This window comes from Chenopodium quinoa, unplaced genomic scaffold (genome assembly GCF_001683475.1).
Source record: "Chenopodium quinoa cultivar QQ74 unplaced genomic scaffold, ASM168347v1, whole genome shotgun sequence".
Lineage (NCBI taxonomy): Eukaryota > Viridiplantae > Streptophyta > Magnoliopsida > Caryophyllales > Amaranthaceae > Chenopodium > Chenopodium quinoa.
This window is the reverse complement of record NW_018742467.1, coordinates 685,803-700,738: the sequence shown is the minus strand read 5'-3', so window position 1 is coordinate 700,738 and position 14,936 is coordinate 685,803. Positions and strand designations below refer to the sequence as shown.

Here is a 14,936-nt window from a genome sequence, read left to right as displayed (position 1 = left end):
TGAAGGAGTGTTGGAGGACGGAGTGGACGGAGACGGACTATTAGCAACGACGGAATGAGTGACATAATCTCGAAGCTTTACAGATGGAATTTTCTCTCGAAAACCCCTACCCAACGCCTCCGTTTGTGGCGGCTCAGGAGAGTCGGGTTGGGGTTGCTCGGTCACATCGGGGCTGCTAGTGTGCGGCACGGCAGACCCAGCAGCAGTAGGCTCGACTGTGCTGGGCTGCTGCTGCTCTGTGACAGATCCCTCTTCCGAGGGATTACCTGCGGTTGGGACAGGCTCTTGAAGAGCAGTCTGCCCAGCCGCGGGATTTCCTGCGCCCGCAGGTGGCTGCGAATGAGGAGCTGCGTGCTCTACGCTCGTGGCTGCCTGAAAATTAATATTTCCACCAGCAGTTTCAACAAGTACATCCCCCTGATTATCATCCAAAAATTCACACTCTCGGAAATCATCATCCACAACTCTATTAAAATCATCATGGGACACAATATTCACATCCTCCGGGGTACCATACGGAAAAACATCCTCTACAAACCTCACATCTCGGGAGATAAAAAATTCTTTGGACTCAAGATCATACAAATTCCACCCCTTTTTGCCAAACGGATATCCCACAAAAATACATTTTCTACTTCTGCTTGCAAATTTGTCTCCCTTTGTCTTTTGGTTATGAGCAAAACAAAGACAACCAAAAGTACGAATGGCATCAAAAACCGGAGGTTTATCAAACAACAATTCAAAAGGTGTTTTATTGTGTAGCAATGGAGTAGGAGTACGGTTAATTAGGCGGGCTGCGGCAAGAACACACTCACCCCAAAAATAGATAGGAAAATTTGCTTGAAACCTCAAAGCTCTCCCAACTTCAAGAATGTGTTTGTGTTTACGCTCAACTCTTCCATTTTGTTGAGGGGTACCCATACAAGATGTTTGAAAAATAATTCCAGTGGTACGAAAATAATCAAACAAACAATTGAATTCAGTACCATTGTCACTTTGCACAATTTTAATAGTCTGGGAAAATTGTCTATCAACCATTGAAACAAACGACAAAAACATACGTAGAACCTCAGTTTTATCAACCAACAAATAAATCCAAACTGCTCGAGAATAATCATCAACAATAGTAAGAAAATAACGAGCTCCACACGACGAATGTTGTCGATATGAACCCCACAAATCACAATGTATTTTCTCAAAAAATCCTAGAAGCTCTACTATCACTTAGAGGAAATTTATTTCGAGGATGCTTAGCACGCATACATACTTCACACCCCTTAACTAAACAATCTTTATTGCTACTAACATGAGGAAGTAACTTAACTACTTTCTCGGAAGGATGCCCCATTCGACGATGCCACAACTTCAAATTTGAGATTGCTCCAACAACGCCAACATGATGCACCGAGTCCGAATTGCTAAAATAATATAGTCCGTCCCTCCTAGCTCCCGTTCCAATCAGCTCCTTCGCTTGGTCCTGTATAGCACACATATAAGGGTTAAAATAGACAGTACAATTAAGATCCTTAGCAAGTTGAGAAACGGAAAGCAAGCTACAACTCAAATTAGGGACATAAAGCACCCCGGTGAGAGTAAGTTTGTCCGATAAACGAACAGAACCAATTAAAGAAGCAACCACAGTGTCCCCGTTAGGTAAACCAACGGGACACTCAAAAGGTCTTGTATCAAACAACCAAGAGGCATCTCCGGTAACATGATGAGTGGCACCGGTATCAATAATCCATGAAGTAACATCAAACTTACCACTCAAATGATTTTCAAAAACATTGACATTACCAAACAACCCTGTGATGGCCTTCCATTGCTCACTTGAAAACACCTGTCCAGGAGAAGATGCGGCCAAACCCAAGACTGCATTGGCACGCACCGAGCCCTGACCACGCCCAGCCGAGAGAGACCCCCCCGGCTGCCGTCACCCGTGCTAGACGGATAACCATGTAAATCAAAACACTTGCTCTCTATGTGTCCCCGTTTCTTGCAATGGTTACATACTTTATCGGACCAACACCGCGAAGTCTCATGACCCCCTTTTTTACACTTAGCACACACCGATCCACTAGCACCACGATCAGCCCCCTCACGCCCACAAGGCTGACCTGTACGAACAGCAAAACCTGCTGCTTGAACTGGTTCCTCACGAACACGATCAAGGCCTCTCACAAGTTCATCTTGAGAAACTTTGTTGGTGAGCCTTATTCAAAGTAGGCAGTGGGTCTTGTGCTAATATGTTAGACCTAGTTTGAGCGTAATACTCGGAACACAGGCCTAAAAAAAATTGTTGAAGCCTATCATCTTCACGCCTTTTTTCATGGGGCCTACCCACATTACAAGAACACTGCCCACACTTGCAATTAATTAAAGGTTCCAATTTAGCAAGTTCATCCCACAAAACATTTAATTTCCCAAAGTAAACAACCACTGTCATATTCTTAGGTTGTTCACACTTATTAATTTGAGCCTTTAAATTTTGAATACGGGGACCATTAATCACACAAAATCTTTCATGCAAATCATCCCACAAACGTTTTGCATTATCATAATTAGAAAGCAAAGATTTTACCTCCGGATCGATAGTGTTCATAAGCCACGAGACCAACATACAGTGTATTACAACCCAGTCCTCCTTGATTGCAGGTGGTATACAGTCGGTGATAGTGCCGTCCAAAAAGCCAAATTTTCGTCTAGAAGACAACGCAACATAGATCGCATGAGACCAGGCATCAAAATTGTCTAACTTTAAGCGAATCGGAGTTATAAAATCGCCAGGCCTATCATGCGCTCCTAGATAAAACGGTGAATTTGTTTCGATTTTAGGTGGTGGCGGAGGTGGTGGAGATTCATCACCCGCCATAGCTGAATGTTATGAAAAAAAAAATAACTGGCTCTTATACCATGAAGAATTGATGAAACAGAAAAGCTTGAGTATTATTTTCACCGTTGAACCATATAAATACAAGCTATATCAATCCCAATCAAGATAGAATTAGGAAAGAATCAAAAGATAATAACTAACTACCAAAAATATGCTATCCAAAAGATTTCATAGAATATTTGGAAAATATATCCTATTTTCCTCAATATAGAAATATTTTTAATTTATATATGAATTTTACTATAATAATATGGAAAATATTAAGAAAAAAAAACACCGACACAGAAACAATTGTTAATATCAATTTTAAAGGCAGAATATAAAAGAACAAGAAAAAAAAATAAAAATTAAACATATTTAAGGAGAAAAATCATTTAATAGGTTTTTATTAATGATTTTTCAAAAAAAAAATAAAAGTGTGATATAAGATTAATTACTAAGAGGTTATTTTAGATTTTAACACCTGCTAAAAACCCGAAAATGGTTTTTAACACCTCCAAAAAAAAAATTGATTTTAAAACCACCCAAATTTCAAAAAATTGGGTATTACCACCACGTAACTGATTCCGTTTACAAATCCGTTAAGTAGGGCATATAGACACGTGTCGCTTTGTTATTGGCCAAAAAATAAAAAAAAATAATAATAAATTAAAAAACAAAAATAAAAATTTTAAAAATTGGGTAGTTTTAGGTTTTTTATTTTTTTTATTTTTATTTTATTTTTATTTTTTTTAAAACAAATAAAATAGTGACACGTGTTACTGTGGACCACATTTAACGGAATTTTTTAACGGAAACCGTTAAGTGGTGGTAATACCAATTTTTTGGAAATTTGTATGGTTTTAAACCCCTTTTTTTTTGTTTTGAGGTGTTAAAAAACCATTTTCGTGTTTTTTAGCAGGTGTTAAAATCTAAAAAAACCTTACTAAGAAGAGTATTTGACCAAGGAAGACCATACTGTGGTCGGAAAACTAAACATCAAATCAATTCTCTTGATCCATTCCATTTTTCTAGTGTAGACCAATTTAGATTATTCCTATTATGAGTTATATTATTAGGCAAATGCTAACTAACGCCCCCGGAGCATTGCATAAATTAGCTAAAAATAGTAAGATTAAAGTAAAAATTAACATTAATTACACCGATTGACGCGTGATTTTGTCATTCTTTCCCAATTTAATACCACTTTAGGTAATACTTTAAATGCTTATCCAACGCCCTGGGGGCGTTCGTTAGAAAGATCCATATTATTACTCCAAGTTGCATTTGTCATGATTTTCATAAAACAGAGTCAAAAATTTATTTAAAATCTTCCAAAACATATGACTATTAAATTTAAATTAGATAGTATATTGTTATCAAGCTATATTTTTCAACTTATTTTCAATTATTGAAAGAAAATTTAATTTAAATAAGAGCTATTAATAAGTTCACATAAAATTTTAGGTAAAACAATTTCTATTTTTTTTTTTATTGAAAACCACGGAGCAAAAAAATGTTAACATAAGTTCTAACAAAACAATTTCTACTATTTTTAAAAAAGAAGTTAACATAAGTTCTAATAAATGTTAAAAAGGGTTGTCTAATCTCCATTTAAAGCTAAAATAAGCTTTATTAAGGTTAAATACTTTCTTTATTTTTGAATAGTAATTAAGGTTAAATACTTTTTTTTTATTTAATAAAATTAAGGTTAAATACTTTTTTTTTTTTTTTGTACACTCAAATTAGTGAAAATCAGAAAACAATTCCCTAGTCCTTCGTTATTACATGTTTTGTGATGTCAAGTATGGTCATATATGTGCAACTTTAATACAATATTACATACTTACTTCAATATAAAGTGACCAATAATTTGGTGGTTAAGTCTTAAGTAGTATGAAAACAATGTTTATTTCATTTCGTACTCCACATTAAATATTTTAATAGAGGGGCCAAGAAGTGTGACAGCAATGTAACTACGACTTGAGTTTAACAAAGTCCATTCAATTCATACCATACACAAATATATGAAATAAATCATTCTAATTGGTTGTATTTACTAACTATATTTGAAAACAACGTCCAATAATATATCACAATACATCAATATCACAAATATAAAATCTTAAAATAAATAAATAAATAAATAAATAAATAAATAAAGAAGAAAGAAAGATGAATATATAACTATGAAAGTAGAATTTTACAAAAATTGAAAGTGTCTATATAAAGTAAAACATAAATTAAGAAATAAACACTTACTTTGGGTTAAAATTAACTATAATTATAAAGTACTTTTACCAATATAATCCGTACCAACTCTTTAAGTTGCACTTAAATCTAAGTTGATTCATTACTTAAACAAACAAGTCGGCCATGTTGTCTCACTTTTAATTAATTTTAATGAAGCTCGTTTTCTCAAGTCCACTCAAATGCCTAATAATTTGCTATGATTAATGTATCTCATGTGTGAATTATACAAAATGTGTGTCTACTTTAAGTTTAAATTGACCTTCGATTAGTGTATTTTAAGGATATAAATAAAGTCAATGATCATAGATTTATTAATTTATAAGGCAAAAAATGATAATTGTACACATTTATACTATATCAAAGAAAAGTCAATGCACCCAAATAACTAAATAAATAAGTTTGAGTTGAAGTTGAACACTTAATTAACTTTGCATAATGTCAATGTGAATATACTTACTAGAGCGATAATGTTAGTAGATTTAAGCTCTCATAGTTTCTTTCCTTTTTTTTCACTAGAATTCGTTCATTTCTAACGATTATTATTGACCAATCAAGTATTTACAAAAGTTTCTATATAAACTAAAAGATAAGTAGATCTAGTTACTCCGAACTTCTCTTAATAATCTTCCAACAACGAACGTTTACCTCAATGGCTAGATTGTGTTAGTGATATGTATTGTTGAAGTGCACACAAAATTACATTTGTTTTTTACTCGAACATATGGAAATTAAAGCAAGAATTAGCTCCACGAGTCTTATCGGCATAAGTCTTAACACATATGTCATCTATCAGATGTGCGAACAATGTAACTAAATCTTGCTAGAACACTGGTTTAATGTTATAACAATTTAGCATGCAAATGTACAAGGTAAAAGGGAGTGAAACTCACTAAAAAGCATAATGTGAAGTTCAATTTTAAAACCAGTTGACAAATTTTTCTAGTTAGACAAACTCACTTCATATGTAAGCTACAAAGTGAAATTTGTCAACTGGTTTTAAAATTGAACTTCCCATTATATTTTTCTAACTAGATTAATATGAAGTGAGTTTGTCTAACCAGTTGACAAATTTAAGCTATGAAGTGAAATTTTTTTAACTTTATATTTAGTTAGACTAAAACTCCTAGAGTCAAATTTGTACATTTTTCTAAACACAACTTTAATCATTAATATTTTAATGAGAGATTAGTAAGAATTATGAAAAAAATAATTTTTTATAGTAGACATTATGATAAATTCAACAATATATTATATGATTATATTTACATATTATTTTTATATTTACATATGAATGGTGGAAAATCTCTATAATTAAAAAAAAAGGTGGGGTATTTCTAGAAGGAAATAAAATAGCTTTTGTTTTTTTTTTTTTTTTTTTTTTTTTTGAGGAAAAAATAAAATAGCTTTTTGATTAACTTAAGTTCATAGATTTTGTAAAGCCACCGGCCTCTTTTTCTTATCAAATCTTAATTATTTCTTTTTCGTTATAAAATTCTCCTCCATCTCTTTCCACTTTCTTTCATTCTAACCAAACAAAATGTTCATGATTGCCTCATAATACAACATAATGCATAACATGCAATATAATTGAATCTAATTAGCTTCATAATCCCATGTTAATCATACATCATAAAGTCGCAATAAACCGAGTCCTTTTTAGTTACGTAGCTAATTTTATATTAAGCCTTAGCATATTAGCTTAACTAAACATATACTATACATTAATTAATCATTAATCATAGAATTTAAATTAGAAATACAAGATCTTTAATTAACGACAAGTGTAATTTACTAGCGTTGCTGCTTTATACACTTGATACGACAGCTCATGTGTGATGACTTACTCACTTGAGACATTAATATTAATATTATATTAATTAGGGGTTCACTCACTATATTAATAATATATAATATTAAGGTGTTCACTCCATAACCCAAATATTACGCCGGTTTTCTGGTCAATTATTTCTGACAATAAGCTTTTCCAATCATTAGCTGCTACCACAGTTGGGATTATCGGTGATTTTTTTTTAATTAACTGCTTCTTGTGATACAAGCAAGTACTGTGTGCTAATTTACTCCTTGAATCTATTTTCTTGTCTCTCCAATAATCATCTCTACTCCCTTACTTTGATCCGATTTCAGTTGTATTCTTAATTAATTAGGCCGGTTTTGTTCACCTTATTTCCACTTATTTAAGGGTTGATAAGTTTAGATAAGAATTAATAAGTTCAATAAGTTCAGATAAGATAAGTTGAGGAAAAATAATTTCAGATAAGTTGTGATAAAGGTAACCAGGGCTACTCAAGTTTAATATATAACTAATACTACCTCCGTTAATTATTTTGTGCAACTTTGAGTGAGTTCACGGTTGCCAATGCAAAAAATGGAGGGCAATGATTAAGGTGTAGTTAGATGGAATTAATTAAATTTGGAGGAGAAAGAAAAAATGGCCCCCCCATGTGCTTTAGTGGGAAAATCTGATTCCCTTGGTAGGATATCAGATTCCCTCTCTTTTTTTGTCAAAATTTTAAACATTTTGAAATTTTGGGAGGGTTTAAAATTCCCTCCACCTTTTAAAAAAAACAAGCATTCAATTCTTGACATCAACATAAATAGAGCATCAATCAGCATTTAAGAGGCTTATAAAAGGAAGCCCCCATTGTCATCCAAGCTTTGATAATTCAAAGCATTAAATACAACCATAATCAATTTTTAAACATTACAACTAAATGTTTATCCCAAAAGTTAGACCCTAAATTCATAAAATAGCCCCCCATTAACCCAAAATATTACAGCCTAGGCTACATTAGTACTGCACAGAGGAATAATAGAAAACATCCCGAAATGGCAAAAGTTGCACATAATAGAAAACATTCTGAAATGGCAAAAGTTGCACATAACATTTAACGGAGGTAGTATAAGTTCTCATAATTAAGGATTAATAAGTTTAGATAAGTTTATATAAATCAGATAAGTAAAAATCAGGTGAATAAAATGCATCCTTAGTGTGTGGCCTGAACAATGTACCGTTTAATGAGGTTGCTTTGAGCATAATAAGTAATAATTTGATAAGTAGGTTAATCCAATTTTAGTTAAATATGTTTGAGTTGAGTATGAAACTATACTTGATACGGAGTAGATATATAATTAGGATGATGCCACTTCTAATTATAGATTTCTTGGTGGTCCTGAGTAGACATACTATTATTGATATGTCGGCTATTTCACCAAATGCCACCAAGTACTTTAAAAATTCACCAAATGCCATCGAACTTTTTAAAATTCACCAAATGCCACATGACACATGTCATGATATGATTGGACCATTTATCTTAATTCATAAAAATAAAAAATAAAAAAAATATTAATAAAAAAAAAACCAAAATTTCCCAACCACCTACCCACCACTGCCAAACTAACCCTAGCCCCTCCCCTTAATTATCTCGCCAGGCTGGTCACCACCTTAACCACCAACAATCGGCGGGCCGCCCCTTAAGTGCCCCACCTGACCCACCGTCGACCCCCAAAACCTCCCACACAAACTGCCCCGACCCCATAAACCACCAACATCGAAATCGGTCGCCTTACCTCTGTCACCAAAATCGCCAAAATCAAGGACCCTCTCCTTACCTTCGTCGCCAAAATTGCCCCTCCTCTCTTTCCCCACCCTCGAAATCGGTCGTTTCGACAATGGGAGAAGGGAGGAGAGGCGTTTTATTGGTGGTTTTTGGGGTCAGGGCGACTGTACGTGTGGGTGGTTTTGGGGTCGGGGCGGGCAGCGTGGGTCGTTTTGGGGGTCGCCGGTGGGTCAGGTGAGGCGCTAAAGGGCCGGTCGGCCGATTTTTGGTGGTTAAGGTGGTGGCCGACCGTTTTCCGGCGAGTTAAGGGGTGGGGCTAGGGTTTGGCGGTGGTGGGGATGGCTGGGAAAATTTTAGGGGGTTTTTTGTTTTTTTTTTTAATTTTTATGAATTAAGATAAATTGACCAATTGACCAATTATATCATGACATGTGTCATGATTAACCCCTAATGACTAACGGGGTTAACGGTCGTTGGTCATTAATGGCACTCGGTGAATTTTTAAAAAAGTGGATGGCATTTAGTGAATTCTGAAAAATTCGATGGCATTTGGCGAATTTAAAGTGTCCAGTGGCATTTGGTGAAATAGTCATTAATATATTTATTGTCATGAAAACAGGTTCATTCTTGAATGAATGGTGTGGCATATTTCTGATATTGGAGAGTACCCATAAAATGCACGGAGTAGTTTATAAACTTTCATAAGAACAAGTGTAATACAATGATTTTCCTTAATTCATTTTATTTTTAGAAATTTTCATTTATTATATCATATTATTAAATAACATTACATTTTTCTCTTTTTCATAATCTCATAAAAAAAGAGTAATTTTAGATTTTTTACGCTTCTATTTTGGGTAACATTGTTGTGAATGACCCCATTAATAATGTGTTACGGAGTATACTCGTAACTAGAGTTGTCAATTCGGGTAAACAGGTCGGGTTTGAGTCAGGTTAGTGTGAGTCGGATCATCTCGGGTCGGGTCAACACAGGTTAATGTCATAACATATGCGGGTCGGGTTCGGGTTGGGTCATGCTTGCGTCGTCGAGTCATACATCTTATCAGGTTTGGGTCGGGTTAGTTAGTAAAAGGTCGGGTTACATTCAGGTCGGGTGAAAAATAGGTCAGGTTAAATTCGGGTCTTTACGAGTTTAAACGAGTTAGGGTCGTTCTCGGGTTCGAGTCGGGTTTGGTTCAACTATTCTAGTCAATAATTTGCGGGTTATAATCAAGTCGGGTCATTCTCGGGTTCGAGTCAGGTTCGGTTCTAGTCAATAATTTGCGAAAAACATGTTTCGTCCTTGAAATTCGTCCCTAAAAACATGTTGTGAAACTAACCTCTTAAAATTCAAAGTATAATATTGAAGGAATAGAGTTAGGATTCAATTTTCGTTCCAATACCAACATGAGATACGACCTATACATATTGATTCAATAACAAGTCGGGTTGAATTTAGGTCGGGTCAATAACAAGTCGGATCGATTCGGGTCGGGTTTGTAACAGATCGAGTTGAAATTCGAGTCTGGTTTGTAGCAGGTCGGGTTAAATTCGGGTCGGGTTATGAACAGGTCGGGCTGAATTCGGGTTGGGTTAGAAACAGGTCGGGTTGAATTCGGGTTTTGATGGGTTAAAACGGGTTTGGGTCAATTTCGGTTCATGTCGAGTTCGGTTGAGGTCAATAATTTACGGGTTACATTCGGGTCGGGTCGTCTCTAGGTCGGTTAATGTTCGGGTTCTAGTCTCAAATATTCGGGTCAACTCGGGTCTAGGGTTGGTTTCAGGTCGGGTTAGATCGGGTTTAGGTCACCATTTTTTTTTTGGGTTTCAGACGGGTCGGTTAATAGATCGGGTTAGGGTCGGTATTTTTGGTCGGGTTAACTTTTGACAGCTCTACTCGTAACGGCATCACGGAGTACAAGAACATTACTTTTTTTGTTTGAGACATATTTTTTTTTTTTGACCGGTAAACTACGGGAAGGGGGTCCCATCCTATCACAGGAATGGGATTGTGAGGAGTCGAACCCCCGTCACATGGGGAGGAGATGGAGGGACCAACGTTCCCTCCATCCCCTCACTCCTCTTTTTTTTTGAGACATACATGAGCATTATTTGATCCTTTAGTAAATAAATAAATTAATAAAAGAGATAAATTACTGAGTAAATAATGCTGAGCCAACTTTGAATTGAAAGTACATGTTCCGTATTTAATTTTTTGTTTATCAACTTTCTGATTATAAAATGATATAAAGATGGACCTTTGAGAAGAGTTAGGTTTCCCAAACAGTATATCCGCTCAACTAGTTCAAAGTAATCAAAAAACAGGTATAATAATTTTACAAGTTAAATGATTACGTACAACTTACAATAAAAATAATTAAATTAGAATGTCACTTATTCATATTGCACCGATCACTTGATCTTATGCTTTCATCACTACTGTATAACAGAGGGATACACTCTACTTGTACGTATTTGTCAAGTATATACTAAAACAATTTGACAATAACATCATTATTTTACGTCATTAGTTGACATTAAAATCTATTTTTTGTGCTTGCAAGTAAAATCTATGATGATTGTATTATAGTGCATTTCAAATAAAAAGGGGAGGTAGCAAGGTTGATAGATATTTTTTTTTAGTGATTTGCTGAGAATTATTAACCACTAAAGCCCTTTTCTCTCCATCTTCATATTCAAAAAAAAAAAAAAAAAAAAAAAAAAAAAAAAAAAAAAAAAAATCATTTCGGTACCAATAAGTGTATGTCTAGTAAAAATCAAGATCAGGAACTTTAAACAACAAATATAATAGAGAAATAGTATAATGAAGTTCATTTCAACAAATATAATAATAATTTAGTAAAAATAATTTTAGTTCAACAGAGATAAGGTGAAGAGATTCGGGCCTAAAAAGGTATTACGTATATTAGTTATGATGTTTACCAACAATGAAATTGTTTAATAACTCTATTGAGTTGTAGTTAGCAATTCATATTATTGAACTTAAATTTCATGTACTAGTATAACATGTTAATTAGATTACTAATTAAGCTTGAAAGATTATGGATTGGCTACTGATAAATTATACTATTTTTCACAACCATCATGATTTTTAAAATTTATTTATGTTTTGTTTGTCATATATCCATATGGATATTTGTAATATACTACCTCCGGTTTCTATTATAGGCAACTATGATGTATTATTTGTAAGATATAAAAAATGATATAAAAAATTCCAAAGTTGCATATAGTACGAACCGGAGGTATAATAGTATTTAATATATATGTATGATATTAATAAATTAGTCGTTGAAACTAACCATCTATAATAATTTCACTAATACACCTAAATCACTTCATGTGTTCAATTGTTTTTGTATTTTAAGATATATATTTAAAATCTGTAGGGGTGAAAGTAATTATTCGGATTAAAACCAAATCAAATCGAAAACCAAACCAAATTAATAATTCAGTTTTGAATTGGATCGATTTGGAAAAATAAAAAAAATGGATTACAGTTTGGATTCGGTTTGGGGGTTAAAAACACCAAAAACCGAATTACAAATCAAAATTTTAATCCTTTACATTAAGCCCATTTTCTTGTACAAAGTATTCAAACCCCTTTCCCCTTTCATATATATATATATATATATATATATATATATATATATATAATATAATATATATAATATATATAATATATAATTAATAAATAATAAATAATAAAAAAAAAACCTAATTCTCAATTCTCCTTTCTCAGTATTTCACTCTCTCGTAAAGAATGTACTTCGTATTTAACAAGAAAAGGTTGAATGATTGTAGGAATTTTCTAGGTGAAGTTTGGGTTTCAGGTTTGAATGTTACGAAAGAAGGGAAGAAATTTCGATTTGGATTGGATTTTAATTAGAAAATTGAATTAATTCGGATTGGTTTGGATTGGACAGAATCTTAATTCGGTTTGGATTCAATTTGAGAAATCCAAAATTGAATTAATTCTGTTAGAGATATGATTTATCGGAAAGAGATATGATATATCGGAAAATATATGTGATATATTTTCCGTATAGATATTATTATGAGAATAATATATTTAGTATTATCTTATGTTAAGATATTATTTAGAGAATATATCATTAGGTTATATGGTATATCTTTTAGGAATATTGTTTCCTATCTTATGTTCGTAGGTTTTGTATAAATACTCAACGTATTGATGAATAATAATCAAGCCATTCAATTCTATTTCTTCTCCCTAATTTGTCAAATTCAGATTGAATTTGGTTTTGGCTATAATTCAAACCGTAAACTAAACTTTCATCCCAAAATCTCAACAGGCATGTGACATTATACAACAGATATCTTATAATACTCCAAAAATCACTTGCCCATTCTTTCTAGATTGAGGGTTATAAATTACTGTATATGTTATTTCGATATCTTGAATGGCCGGCTACATATACATGCATGAACTATACATTAATGATTTTTCAACATCTTGTAAGGGAACATGAAAGACGTTGATGCATGTCATGACTTCAACACTAAACTTTATCTTATAAAATTTTACTTAAATTATTTGTATTACGTTACTACATACACAAATGATTATTGTTATTAAATAAATAAATTTAAGTAATGGTTAATCATGATCAACTTAGTTAATTAGTATAGCTTATTTGTGTATGGTTGACTTATCGCAAAGTATCCTTAGGAAGTTCCCTACGTAATGGCTGGACTATGATATTGTCTCACTATAGCTAGCTAGTTCTCTTAATAATAAGCAACTACTCCATGATTAATTGTACCTTAATAAAATGATAATGTTACTAATTGTGGTTGCTAAATATAGTGTATTAGTTATTTTAATAAGGTGTGCCCTACTTAAAGATTCATCCATCCTCATCCCTCCAAATACAATTTAATTTGGACTTTTAAGGCAATTTATCCATTGCTTATTTTCTTGTGTAGCTACCATTTGCCAATATACATTTAATTTTTAGTGAGATCTTGGTTTAATGGCTAAAAACTTAAGATTGAGGGTCTGTGTGTTTTTATTATTTTTTTTTTCTTCTAAAACTAATGACACATCTATGGTAATTTTTTGTAAAAACATTTGACAAATCCATTCTACTATAGATCATAATAAATTGAAGATACATTAATATGACGAGTTAACACCTATATAAAAATAAGTTTTTGTAAATACGTAAGAGGGGAAAAAAACATTCTTCAAGAAAAGAACTACATATAGACATATAGTTGGTTTTTCATCACTCAATTAACTTACTTTATCTTGTTGAATGATTTTAGTTAAAGTGACTAACCATGATAGCGAAAGTTGATTGAAGGTGACCTAAATGATAGTTTATGTTAGTTACTCATCTAGAAGTACTCTTGCTTGTGCGTCAACGTCATAATACACTTCAATCTTTAGTTTGAAGACTAATAATCTTCTGATGATCTTATGCTTGCAACTCAGGCTGATCTAACTTCTTAAAGTCAGTGAAGCTATATACTGCCTAGGACGTTAATATATTTTCTTTTGTTTTTAATTGTTTATGTATGTAGTAAAATAAATGGAATTGATTTGTTTCAAAAAAAAATAAAAATGGAATTGATGTATGTGTCAGTAGTCAGTTATTTTTTCAACTTTATTATGCTTATTGTTAGATAATAAATTTATATATTATCTTGTTGATATTTGTAAAATATATCGTGTGTAATTAGGCCTCTCATAATTAGGTTGTACACACCTATATATATTGATTAATGATAATACTATCTCCAACTAAGGAGAATTACACACTTCTACATGGTATCAGAGCCTCTCTAGGGTTTTCCTCTCTTTTCCTTTCTAAACCCTATTCGATCCTTAGCCGTCTCCCTCCATCATCACCGCTTTTCACCGTCCTCCACCGTCCAATGGCTGGTGATGATACCCCCCCTCCTCCCCCTCCTTCTCCTCCATAACAACCCCCTTTCCATCCAGCATTCGTCGTCCCTAACATCAAGAACCATATTTGCGTGAGTCTCGATCATGAAGATGCTCGATACGCAACTTGGGTGGAACTCTCTTACATCGCAGCATGTGCTTTAAATGTTTTAGACACATTGATGCTAAAATCGCTCGCCCAAAGGAGATTGATGATGTTACTTGGAAACATTTAGATGCTATAGTGAAGAACTAGATCTTTGGGACTATTTCTAGAGACCTAGTTACCACAATC

The 14,936-nt window shown here is 33.2% G+C and overlaps 1 protein-coding gene across 1 annotated transcript; it reads right to left on the bottom strand.

The window, feature by feature from the left end:
- Positions 1-1,195: 1,195 nt before the first annotated feature.
- On the bottom strand, positions 1,196-2,872 carry LOC110719025. The gene is made up of 3 exons (XM_021897940.1): positions 2,367-2,872; positions 2,014-2,212; positions 1,196-1,840 (listed from the first exon to the last, which is right to left on the bottom strand). The coding sequence occupies exons 1-3, from the start codon at positions 2,870-2,872 to the stop codon at positions 1,196-1,198; spliced, it is 1,350 nt and encodes a 449-aa protein (XP_021753632.1).
- Positions 2,873-14,936: the final 12,064 nt, after the last annotated feature.

Coding starts and splice junctions, on each gene's coding strand:
- LOC110719025 (XM_021897940.1), bottom strand. CDS start 2,872: ATGGCGGGTGATGAATCTCCACCACCTCCGCCACCACCTAAAATCGAA. Junction 2,213..2,366: donor GAACCTTTAATTAATTGCAA/GTGTGGGCAGTG, acceptor ACTTTGAATAAG/GCTCACCAACAAAGTTTCTC. Junction 1,841..2,013: donor CGCGGTGTTGGTCCGATAAA/GTATGTAACCAT, acceptor TCTCCTGGACAG/GTGTTTTCAAGTGAGCAATG.